This window comes from Typopeltis vanoorti, chromosome 1, assembly GCF_054136105.1.
Source record: "Typopeltis vanoorti isolate ZY-2024b chromosome 1, IOZ_Tvanoo_1.0, whole genome shotgun sequence".
In the NCBI taxonomy this organism is placed as follows: Eukaryota; Metazoa; Arthropoda; class Arachnida; order Uropygi; family Thelyphonidae; genus Typopeltis; species Typopeltis vanoorti.
In genome coordinates, this window is record NC_143549.1 from 23,005,206 (window position 1) to 23,018,627 (window position 13,422).

The window sequence follows — 13,422 nt, forward strand, 5'->3', positions numbered from 1 at the left end:
CCTGCTTGTGGGAGGAATAAACCCCAGATAAACTGGAGAGAAAAACCCTGCTGTCCATACCCAAGACCGACTAACTTGGCTATGTCTGAGAAAGTCCCTTAAGCTCCTCATGTTGGCGACAGGAATCAAATCCAGGACACTCCTTTCCTAGGCATATGGTTGCAACGCACATAGCCACTAGGCTAACCGCATGGACCAAAAAAAAAGAAATAAATAAAATAAAACAATAATATAATTCAGATATACCACTGATTAATAAACAGAAAGCAATATTGTTAACAGTCAAAACGAGAATGTTCTGGTTTGCCGATCTACTACAAATATCAGCTGCCAAGTGATACTTTAAGCATTATATAACTTACTTTTTCATGAAATCCACCAAGCGAAAGCCATATACAATTCAGTTTAGCAAGTTCTCTATACTGAGATATCAGTGGGCCATCTAAAGGTTCTGCCAACTGGAGGGATTGATTCTTGGATTCTCCCACAAGGTCAAAACATTCAGGTAGAAAAACCATCTAACAAAAAATGAAAATACTGCACATTAAAAGAAACAATATTTATAACTAAGCAAAAAAACAAAAAAGCATTATTAATAAAGATCAAAGAAACACAAATAAGTATAATACCAAGCAATTTCTGATATGATGATATTCTTGTATTTTGCTTAAAGCAATGTTCAGCCAAAATGGCTTGGCCCATGTTGGTATAATTTCAGTATTAGCTCAGGAAAGATCAGGAAAAAATGTATGATAACCATTGCACCAGTGTGGTGGTGCAAAGACTGATGCGAAAATCTACCAACTTATCACTATCTCTGTAGTGACAGTGAAAGTTTGAAGAAATTAAGAACTTGAATACAGAAATGGGTGGACAAACAAGCTATACTTTGCAAGGAATAGCATTGGTTTACTAAAAGGAGGTCATAACTGAGCAATTTGTTCATATTTTATAATAATGTTACAGCAGAGTTGGATAAAGGGAATGGTATGTTACGATACTGCTGGCCTTTGCTACGGCATTAGATAGAATGCTGCACAAAAGGATGTTGCAAAAATAGGATAACATGGAAATGAAATGGCATGGATAAGTAGGTGGCTGATGAAGAGGTATCAGCAAGTGGCATGGGAGATGTGGATCTGTCAAATTTAAGGTGATAAGCAATGCGCCTCTGGGATCAGTCGTTGGACCATTGTAAACGATAACATGGTTTGCTCTGAAGATGATGCTAGTTTGAAACCAGTGAAATATTAGTCAGTTAACAAGCATCCTTTTATAATTTAGTTTTGCTCGGCTTTGTAGCACTGTTAAAATTAAAATAAGTTGTGAATAATGTTGAACACTTAAGCCTGTCAATTAGATTAATCTATATATTATTGATATTAGGAAGGACCTAACAGGAAAACTTCAGACATTTGCTGTAAAGATAGGCAGAAATCAGAGGTACTACTACTGATATAACTGCAAGATTCCCTAACTGCATTTAAAAGATGATTGAATAGGTTGGAAATGTGGGCAAATGATAAACACCATCAATTCAATGTTAGTAAATGTAAAGCCCTGCATTTTGGCATGACACGTTATCCTATGACTTATTATATTGATGGGATTATGCTTGGAGAAATTGAGTAAAGGGAAAGCTAGGGATCTTGAGTTATGGCAGACAGAAAGTTGAAGTTCAAAGGTAATCATCATCATCATTATCAGATTCCTGACAGGTACCGTCAGGAAGGGGGGGGGGTTCTGGATATTATTATTACAGGCAACTCCAATAAGTTCTTAGACTTATTGAGCGAGGACCTAAACATAAACATGATAGTACTACATGAAACATCAAAAGTTACTAACTTCCAATCAAGAATTTTCCTCCATATTAATCAATTAAGACTCCAATATTATCAGGTGTTACATTTCTGACTTCTAAGACACTTTCTTGATGTATCAATCCACCTACATCTTGGTCTCCATTTGGGTCCTTTTCCTGTCAACCTGGCAAAGAACACTTGCTTCGCTAATTTTTCCTCTTCTATTCTGTTTAAGTAATCATACCTACTGAGATTAGCTCTGCTAACATATTCCTGAATGCTAACAATGGCAAGTTCTTTCCTAATATTCTCCTCTTTTAATGTGATACTGCCATCGATGCCATCTGTTCGCTTCACTAATCTTTCTCAAAACTGTCTCTCAGAAGTGTTTTATTTCTAACCTTGCTCTCAGATCGATAAGTTAAAATTGGCTTGAACACTGTCTCATATATAGCTAGTTTAGTGTCTTCATTCATTTCGTCCTTATTCCATATAAATTTATTCAGCTGAATAAATTTATATGGAATAAGCAAAAACAACTTCCTACCACACAAACTTTACTAATTCTATTGTCTATTTCGAAATTTAATAATTTGCCATCCTCACTAAAAATTGAGGCTAAATAGCTGAAATGTTCTACTTATGCCAATAGGTTCTGCATTCAGAATGCAGTTGATGTTTTCAATGTGCCTGTCTATTTTCAGCATCTGTCTTTTTATTGCTGATTCTGATACCAGATTTATTATAACAGCTAATCATTTCAGTCAAGGAATCTTGCAGACCTCCATTGGATTTATTTAGAAGTATAACATCATCTGCATACAGTAAAGAGTAAGATTAACATCACCAATTTTGATATCAGGTTTAATATTTTTATTGTTGATTTTCATATCAGATTAATTATAACAGCTAATAATTTCAGTTAGGGAATCTTGCAGAAATGCACTGGATTTATTTAGTTACCAACACTCCTATAGATAGGAGTGTTGGTAACTTGCTCCACCTTTGCAAGGAGTTGCCTGGTGTTGTACCACTTTACCCCAGTCCTGAAGATACTTTCAGGAGCAAACTTTGTTTGCACACACTTGGATAAAGGATTAAAGTAAATTTATTGTAAAATTTGTGATATTTTATCTGTTTTATTTATTTTTTTAGAAATTAGTGTATTATAGTGTATTAGTGTAGATTTTCATGTTTTTAGAGTATTTAGTATCTTTATAATATTTTTATTGTGATATTGTCGGCATGGCACCAACTTGCTGAATAATGGTGGCAAAGACTACGTTGTCCAGCAATCTGAATTTGTGGGATTTTATTCAGTGCAGTGTATGTGAAATGTATTCTTCAAGAAAAATATGGAAGGAAACTGAAACTGGAGAGAAAATATGTATTGTTTCATAAGTGAGTGTCTTTCAGGTGATGAGGTCACGACAAATGCTGATGATAAGATGGAAAACGATGTTATTAATATCAAACATGTGGCTGTAGGAATAGAGGAGAATGAAATGAATTAATAAAGAAATAGCATGCTTAAATGTTATCCTTCATAGGACAAAGTGCAAATTGAAGACTTGCAAAAGTGGCAAGAGTTAAGCTGGGCTGAAAAAAGAAAGAAGCAGGTGATCCATAGGAATAATAAAGACTGACTAATCAAAAGAAAAACAAGTTAAGGAAAAAATTATGTACGAAGACTCGATGATCAGGGGAGTACTTAATGAAAGTGTGACAAAATTTTGTTTCCCAGGTGAAAAATTCACGTTAGCTATACCATCCAGATGCAAAAAGGAAAGTCAAAGGAAATGATTATCTTGGTCGGTACCAATGATTTGAGACACAAAAAGTATTCTATGAGGGAGGATGTAAAGGAGTTGTTAGAAGAGGCAAAAGAAGTGTGAGAAGGTGAAGATTGTAAGTCTCCTACCATATTATGATAGAGGTGAAATGAGGAGGTGGACATTGATAGACAATGAGTCTATACATAGATTGTACAAAAGGAATGATATAGGATTTGTATGTGGTCTCTGTTTGACTAAATGAAGGATTTGTACAATGCTGATGGATGCATTTAAATGGTTTTGGTGTTAGGTGTCTGGGGAGAGCTTTATTCACCAAGCATGCTGAAGTGGGAGAGGGCATTCGTGAGTCAAGCTTGGCAGACATGTGTAAGAAGAGCTCCAGATTGAGATAAGTTGTTCTTGGAATAATTAAGTATATACGAGTATTTGTTTGAGTAAGAGCTGCTGAAAAAGTTGTGCGCTACCATTATTATTATTATTATTATTATTATTCAGGCCTCCATGGAGTCAAAAGACTCATCGTGGGAGGTGCTTCCTAAGAACATAAAGTCTATCATACCACTCCTTAAACTTATTGACCGTTCTCACCCTCACCACTCCATCAGGCAATGCATTCCACGGCTCAACCACCCTCCACACAAAGAAACCACTCCTCACCCTCTTGCTCACAGTTTCCTTTCATAACTTCCAGGGATGGCCTCTTGTCATCACTCCTTCCTGCTATTCAACCAAGTGAAGGAATTCCCCAGTGTCAACCCTGTAACCACCTCTCAACAGCTTAAAAGTCTCAATCATATCACCTCTCCTTCTTCTATCCACCAAACTCTGCAGTCCACATTCCCTCAGCCGATCCTCATAACTATCCTTGTACAGTCCTGAAACCAGGAAAGATATCCTTTCCACAGTTAATTTATCCCCTTCAACTCCTGGGGACCAAATCTGAGAACAATAGTCCAAGTGTGGTCTGATCAGAGACTTATACAATGGAATGATCACCCTCTTATCTCCGCAGGTCAGTGTCCTTCTCATAATTGCAGCAATCCTCTGTGTTACCTTCGCCACCTTTGCAATATGTCCTCTAAACTTCAGGTTTCTATCAATCATCATCCCCAGATCTCTTGTCTTCCCTACTCCCTCTAGTATAACTCCTCCCATAGAGTATGCAGCATCCCATTGATGTTTCCCAAACCTCAAGACCTTACATTTTGCTGCATTAAACTGACATCCCCATTCATTTGCCCATCTATCTAGCTTATTCAAATCCTCTTGCAGGGCTACCACATCTGCATTATTACTGATAATCCTTCCCAGCTTTGCATTATCTGCAAACAACTGAATATCCCCTTGCAATTCACTGGCAATGACCAACCAAACATGGAAGAACCCTGGCTGGTACAGTGCAAGAAGAGTCAATTCATGTTGAAGGGGATAAAGGAATAAGGAATGTAAGACTTCATCACCAACACATGAAATAATGTAATTTATACTTAAAATTTTCAACTGTTGTGCAAGCAAAATAGTTACCACTTTAAAAACTAGAATTTTCATAAAAGAAAAGCTAATTTTCCAACATATAATAATAAACACTCATCACTGATTACCCTATTATCAAAATGGATTCGCCTTCTGTCATGTGCAGAAGTGTCAAAGGGTCTTGCATTTGTGGTTGGACAGTATATGTGGAGCTACAGAGATGGCCATAATGAATAAGCATGAAGCAATGCCATGACATAAATATAAGAGATAAATGTTAGATGTCAACCATAGCATTGCTCCATGTTGACATCTAAATTGCTCTATCTAAATCCTGCAATGCATGGAAATGGTAACAAAAGAGTATTAGACTAGAAACTCAAGATCAGGAGGTACTTGAAATGAATGAGCTGCATCATTAAGCCAGAGCTGCAGAAAAACTCTAGAAAGAAAAGAAAGAATGATTATGGAAGGACAGGCGTAATAAATGCAGCTGGCAGAAAGGTGACAGAAACAGAAAAACAGTTCAATTACTGGGTGATGACTCTGTGAGTGTTTATCATCCCAAATGAGATAATGCAGTAATTGATGTTGAAGCAACTGATTTGTGAATGCAAGGTGGGGAGGAGGAGGAGATGAACTGGAGGCATATAGCAAAAGGTCTCTACATATTTGTTTTTTAAACAGCTGCTTAAAATGATTATTTTAAACTGTCATGTTTAGCAATGGTTAGCTAAACATAACAGTTAACTCACACATTACTCAGATGTCAGTTTACTTATTATTATTATCTGAAGACCTCCAGGGAGTCAAGGACTCATTGAGGGAGGCTGTAAATTACCCAACCCAGCTATCATATCTTCCCTTAAATTCATTTACACTAGATGCACTCACTATCCCTAAGGGCAATTTATTCCACTCACTCACTGCTTTCTGGGAGAAAAACCTAGCTCTTACCCTTCCTTGACTGTGAACAAACTTAACTTCCATGGATGACCCCGTGTTCTCTCCCTACCTTCCATATAATGAAAAATTTCATCATTTGAAATGCTATAACACCCGTTCAAAAGTTTATAGACCTCTATCATATCACCCCTCTTTCTCCTGTTATGATCACAGTAAAATTGTAAAATCTTCAATTTCATTTCTTTCATTTAAAAGAGGTCTGTGACAAGGTAAGGTCTTCATTCATATTAATTTATTTATCAAATGGAATAGATTTTGTGACTGATGATAATTTAAAAAACTAATTAAAAAATTTTAATTAATAGATCTGCTCTTCAAATATGGACCTTCAGTTAAAAACCAAAAATCTTAAAACAGAAAGCTGAACTAAACAGAAGAAAAACATGAAAATTCTTCAGCAACATCTGCAATTGTTTTACAATCTACTTCCAGAACTTCAACATGCCAAACAGCCATTTTGAAAATGCCTGAAGCATGTATCAAAACAGAAATTAAATGACTGTGGTTCTAAAAAAAGAAATATGAAAGCTACTTAAGTTTTGGATTTACTTAGACTGGAAGTGAAGATGAGCCAAATGGAGTATGCATTGCATGTGAAAAAGTTGAAAGTAATAATAGTCTAAATTCCACAAAATTAAGAAGACATATGGAGAATAACCACCCACATTTGATAGGCAAAAACATTGAATATTTTAAGCGTAAGTATAAAGAGCTCAAAAGCAAGAAAAATTTTTTTTCAAAATTTATGTTAAGTCATAACGAAAATTCACTTGAGGCTACCTACCTCATTAGTTATTGCATTGCTAAAAAGAGGAGGCATATACAATTGGAGAAAAATTAATAAAACACCAAAGATCTGTAAAAATGATGAGAAATATGCCAAAGAAATTGATACTGTACCTCTCTCTGATACAACAGTTGCTAGATGCATTAAAGATATGGCACTTTATTGTGAGGATGAATTAATATTGCATTTATTGCATTTAAAATCTTGCATCTAAAATCTATTTTTTCCACTAGTAACAATCTTCAGTTATTAGCATGTAGCCAGGAGTGGTTTTCTGATGCAACTTTTAGCACAGTACCCACGCATTTCCAGCAGCTTTATACAATTCAATACAATTCGACTCCTTTAAAGGTTGCGTGATATAGTTAGACTATATTTTTGTCTTGAGGGCACGACACGGTATATTAGCAAACCACAGGTTAAACTTGTTTCACGACACAAACTATCTCACGAAAACCTTTCATTTGTATTAAAAATATATAATACAGTATGATCGAATAAAAAACACATCAAGTGAGCTGAAATGATTTTCTCCTCTTAATTTTTCAATGTATTTAATATAGGGAAAATAGATTTCACAGCTCGCTTGTTGAGTTTTTTCAATCATACTGTATTTTTATATATAATAAAATATACAAAATAAAAATATATAATATATTTAAATTTATTTCCAAGATTAATGTCATTGTTATAAGAAATAGAAAGAAAGGAAAGAAATATATAATAATAGAATTTTAATGAGATATATGAGCTTCATGGGATGAACACAGCTTTTCAATATTTGATGGAATAGTAGATAAAGACACTCGCATTTCGTCATCAAGCATTCTTAAGCTTCCACATTTCAATGTCTTCGAGTTTGCCATCATTGAAAAGGATACTTCACACGTGTATGTAGTGGAAAACTGCAAAAAAATTTTTAACGCTTTTTTACCTATGCATTTTTGAAACACAAATCCAAAAGTTGTCTAAATCACCCTCTTCATATATCATTAACATACTTCGATCATTTTTTATTTCAGCTAATTCTTCTCCTTCAATAAGTGACAAGTTAATCGCTGCAGTTAAAAAAATGGATTTCTGATCCAATCATAATCTTGTATTTCAATATTGGGAAGTAGTGTTGAATTTTCTCTCCGAGCATTGCTAAATGGTCAACAATTAGTGAGCTGATATCACATTTTAGTTCACAGTCTGTAGTTTTGGAAAACATTTCAAAATTTCCTTCTTTCACTTTCCTTTTCCAAATTTCTATCTTGTCTTTCATCGCACAAATTTTATCCACCACTGTTAAGAAATTTTCTCCTTTTCCTTGCATACTGGTGTTTATTTTATTCATGTGTTCAAATATGTCAGCAAAATATGCCAATTTTGTGCACCATAATTTGTTTTGAATTAGATTGCAGAATTCATTTTGCTGATTTTCCTCAAAAAGTTCAAGCATCATTTCCTTCAGTTCATATACACGACAACGCACTCGACCTCTTGACAGCCAACGAACTTCTGAGTATAGTATAAGTTTTTTAAATTTTGCTGCATATCTTCACAAATTTTAGCAAATAATCTTGATTTAAGAGGTCTACTTTTAATGTAATTGATCATTTGAACAACTTTGTCCATAACCTTTTTTAATTCATTACCAGTGGCTTGCACGACTAGTGCTTCGCAATGTAAAAAGCAATGAGTAATTATAATATTTTCATTCTCTTTTGTTGCTAAAGCTGTGAAACCTTTTGTTGAACCAAACATTGAAGGAGCGCCATCTGTGCATATTCTTACACAATCTAACCATAGCAAATTATTTTCTTTTCATGAAGCAATCTACTGTTTTAAATATATCTTTGCCTTTAGTTTTCATTGGAAGTTCTAGAAAACACAAGAATTGCTCAATAATTCTGATAGTATGAATGAAACATATAAAAACGAGTAATTGCATTAACCCACTGACATCCCTTGATTCATCTAACTGCAATGTAAAAATCATATTATAGTCTTGTAAAATATCTTTCATTTGCAGCTTAATGCCAGCAGACATGTCTTGAATACGTCTTCCAATTGTGTAATCTGCCAAAGAGATTTTATTAACTTCTATCTCAAATTCGGACCCAAACATTGTTCGAACAATAGCACAGCAAGATTCCTTTATAGTGGTTTCGGCAATAGTGTATGGTTCCTTGTTTTTGGCAATTATTTGAGCAACCAAGTAACTTGCCTTTTGAGCTTTCTCTGATGTCTTCATTCTCTTGGTGAATGATGTAGACTGCTTCTTTATAGATTTTGAAAGTTCAATAAAGTATTCTACTGGCTGGAAGTAAAATGGCACTTTAATTTGTTTGGTACCATACTTTCATTTGCAAGTATCACCCCACAAACTAAACATTGGGGACAAGGATGGTTTTCATACCAGAAAATGTGAACTCCAATTTCATATAATCTTTACTGTATAAACGAGCCGTGGAAAATGTTCCTTTACAGTTCTTCCGTATTAATACAGACCGTTCAACAGTTGATTCTTATGTAGTTTCCTCTACAGTCGATACATTTTGTTCATCACAAATGTCACCTTCAGCTTTTCTTTTATTAATTAGAAACTTATCCATTTTATGAGTAATTCAACACCAATTTGATAAATAAAACTGTGTGAATTTATTGTAAAGCTTTAACAGTAACTAAACATAAAATAAAAGCACTAGCTCTTCGCTTATTCACGTTGCAGTTAGAATAAACATCAATAAATATAAAATTTGTATGAATAACTGGGGTGCTTTATTTTTATTGGTTGAACGATAATAAAACCGAGTGACTACTACATGATAAAACCACAGAGATGAATTCAGCTGCATTTATTCTCCATTATTTATTGAAATATATTGATATGAAATATTCTTAAAGGTTAAAAATAATTAAAAGATAGTTTGTATATAAAATTTTGAAAGTGAAATTTAAATTCTAGAACGTAAAACATCTTGCAATTACATTCTATTTAAAGTAAAGTATTTTTGGGACTCTTTAGTGCGGCTCTGCACAACTTAGCTTCTGTTTACATTTACTGTCACTCATACTTGAATGAACTATTGAAAACCCAAACGAAAACGAAACTGATGGTGATGGTTGCATGCAAGTCGGTATAGGCTCAGGGAGGGGGTTCTGAGCGGTTGACCAAATATCTTCTTTAACGGCGCTAACTAAAAGTCATACCGGTACTTTGCGAAATGGATTCTGCTGTGGAAATTTTCAGCAATTATTCTGTTTAACGCTTTATGTTCACGCGACACACTTTCACACTGCAGCCAACACACTAACGTGTCGCCACACACAGTTTGGAAAGCTCTGCCTTGGAGGCATTGGATACAATTTCGAGTTTTAAACAATAATAATGTGCATTTATTCTATTACAACAAAATAAATTAGAATTATTAAAAAATTAGGTGTATTATTTACATTTTTGTAGCTTACTCATTATCTACAGGGGCAAAATGCTGGGGGGCGACTTTTCTGGATCCCATTTAAGACACGGTATGATGAGCTGTGTGTGATAAAAGGACTCCCAGATGAGTCTTTGACTCCATGAGGTCTTGTAGTAAAACAATAATAAGTGCAAATTCAGGGAAACTTAAGCAATTAGGGTAGAAGCAAGTGAGTTTGTGTGAAAGCACCCACCCATGAAGCAAATGAGTGCGAGAATGACCAAGTGAGGAATCTAGTCTCAAGCAAAAATATTGAATAGGGTAGTCAATTCAGAAAGTAAAGGTGAGTAGGAGATTAAAGGGATGCTGAAGGGATGCTGCAGCTCTATATACTAAAGCCAGAAGAACCTTGCCAAAAGTTATAGGCATTAGTGAGACTTGGCTAACAGCAGATGATGTAGTTATAGGGATTGAATATGAAGGATTTAGCATTTTCAGTAGAGAAGATAGGATGGGGGGGGGGAAGTAGTGCTGATGATAGCAGATGAATTGCAGACAAAAAGAATAGGAGACAGTGGGTGGCTTTTCATTTGAATCTGGTGTAAGATTAAGGCCAGTAAGACAAAATATACAGTTGGTTCTTGCCATATGCCAGGAAGTTCCACAGATGATCTGGAAGACATGCATCACCAAATTAGTACAATGAGTACTATGAATATATAAACTAGAAGGAAGAAAGATCACATGGAAGGAAGGTAATGAAATTTATACACCTGCTAAGAGATAATTACTTAAGGCAGCATGAATGGAGGGAACTAGGGGTGGGAGAGTATTGGACTTGGTCATAGGATCAGAAGAGCTATCCATAGCCAAGGTGACAACATTGTCTCCAATTGGCGAAAGTGACCATGCAGCCTTGACTTGGGAGATTGTATAATATGAGGAATAATCTACCAAGAAGGGGGTATTTGTGGAACTACAAGGTAGGTAGTAGTACATGGGATATAATTAGCAATCATCTAGAGGAAGCAATATCAAGAGGAAGAAATACCAAAAATATGCATCAATATAAAAAGAAATAAATTAGAACAGGTGCAAACATACATATACCTCGGACACTTGATCACAGAAAATGGCAGGACAGAAGATGAAATTAGAAAAAGGATTGAAATTGCAAGGTCAACTTTCGACAGTATGAAAAATCTACTAACATCTTGAGAATTAACGCTGAAAACAAGATTAAGAATCTCCAAATGCTACATATGGTCTACATTATTATATGGAGTAGAGACATGGACACTCTCCAATCTGAGCATGAAAAAACTGGAGGCCTTTGAAATGTGGATGTGTGAAGAATTATGAGGATATCATGGAAAGACAAAAAGACAAATGAAGAGGTACTAGAGATGGTAGGCATAAACAGGAGCCTGATGAAAGAAATTAAAAAGAGAAAAGTCAGCTATTTTGGACATATTCTGAGACATAACTGCCTACAAAGGACACTTCTCGAATTCATTTTCGAAATTATGGATTTTACAACCGTGTTATAACTAACTCTTTTTATTATCCCGACAATTCGATCTTCATATCAAGATCATCATCTGGAGCATACACAAATATACAAGACAAGCTGAGTTGCATTACAAACCGTAAGCTAGAGAAACAATGATTTGGTCATGTTATTCTACTGGCATGACCTCTAGTGAAAAAAAAAATATATGTATATATTTATAAATTACATCACGCTAGATTGAATTTAAGATAACATGAATAAACATTTTTTCTTATAGATAGTTTTCTTTCAGTAACAATGATGTCCTATTTTTAGTATTACAATTGTTATTTTTGATTTAGGATCCTGGATTTACTACGGTCCTGTTTATAGTTGTTCTTAGATAGGAAGGTTCCTGGGTCAGGATGATAAAAATAGTTAGTTATATAACACAGTTGTAAAATCCATAATGTAAAATGTAACACTAAAAGAAAGGACACTTCTCGAAGGAACTGTTGAGGGAAAGAGAGGAAGACAAAGACTGGAGTGGATGCAAAATACAGAAGACTGGAACCTATCTCTCATATGAGGAATGCAACAGAGAGGTGCAGAATAGGACATGGTGGAGACACATGGTAGTCAATCTCCTGGAGGGAGAAGACACATGACAGGACAGGAGAGGAAGCAATATTAAATTGTATACTTAAGGTAAGGAGGGTTAATCAGGTAGGATGAGTGATATCATTAAGCACAGAGCTGCAGAAGAAGAAAATGCTGTGGAGGATATATAAAGAGAAAGGTCACCAGTAAACTCACGAACAGTACTAGGCTCACACATAAAAAGGTGACCAGAATGGTAAGAAAGGCAAAATCAGATTATGAGAAGAATTTAGCATAACAGGTCAAAGGAAATCCCAAAGAGTTCTCTCATTATGTGGTAAAAGGAAGAATCACTATGGAAGAGGATGACTATGGAACCTTAATGAGTGATGATTATCATGAGGTGAGAGAAGCAGATAAAATAGTTAATTTTTAGTTACTGAGTAACTACTTTGCAAGGGTATATCATCTTGGTGAGGTTACTACTTTAACATATGTGACAGATACTAATGTAGGAACAAAGATGGATGAATTAGTTAGCCGATCTCATACGGAGGTAGCAGGGTTTTTTCTCCCGGAAACTCGGGTTTTTCATCCCACATACATACAAATCGGCCCTTCAGAACACACGCAATTTACAGACAAAAATTACTAGGTGTGATGGTGTTGGAGGTGGGCGGTAGATGGCGTTGATGGAGATTATTCGTAGTAGCGGTTAGGTGTAGAGACAGTTGTAGATGTCCTCCCGCGATGAGTCTTCGGACTCCTTGGAGGTATCAGGAATAATAATAATAATAATAATTGGAAGGCCTTAGGATATTGCAGAATTTCAATGTAAATACAGCTGTGGGATTTGATAGATTTATTATTATTATACAAACACTTCCTGGAATCAAGACTCATCAAGGGAAGCAAGATGCATTCTAACAGAGATAATGTTTATTATTATCTATATCAGCTAGGGTTTACCAAGAATGTGCAAGGGAACTGGCAATGCCTCTGACTTAGATCTTTAATATAAGTCTCAGCTCTAGCAGAGTTCCAAGGGAGTGGAAAGAGGCAAATAATTCCCTTGCATAAAGGAGTTTTTAAGACT

At 35.2% G+C, this 13,422-nt stretch overlaps 2 protein-coding genes and 1 long non-coding RNA gene across 3 annotated transcripts in view; 1 reads left to right on the forward strand and 2 right to left on the reverse strand.

Annotated features, from left to right (window-relative positions):
- Nucleotides 1-13,422, reverse strand: part of LOC150109831 (uncharacterized) — a 422,727-nt gene that overhangs the window by 118,389 nt on the left and 290,916 nt on the right. The window lies entirely within an intron of this gene.
- Nucleotides 1-13,422, forward strand: part of LOC150109832 (uncharacterized) — a 384,154-nt gene that overhangs the window by 55,006 nt on the left and 315,726 nt on the right. The gene's annotated exons all lie outside the window — the stretch shown is intronic.
- The window catches only part of LOC150109833 (deaminated glutathione amidase-like), a 69,159-nt gene that overhangs the window by 41,067 nt on the left and 14,670 nt on the right, over nucleotides 1-13,422 (reverse strand). The window contains exon 4 of the mRNA XM_090396058.1: nucleotides 363-518. Within this exon, the coding sequence (XP_090252184.1) occupies nucleotides 363-518 (156 nt within the window). The remainder of the gene's footprint in view (nucleotides 1-362; nucleotides 519-13,422) is intronic.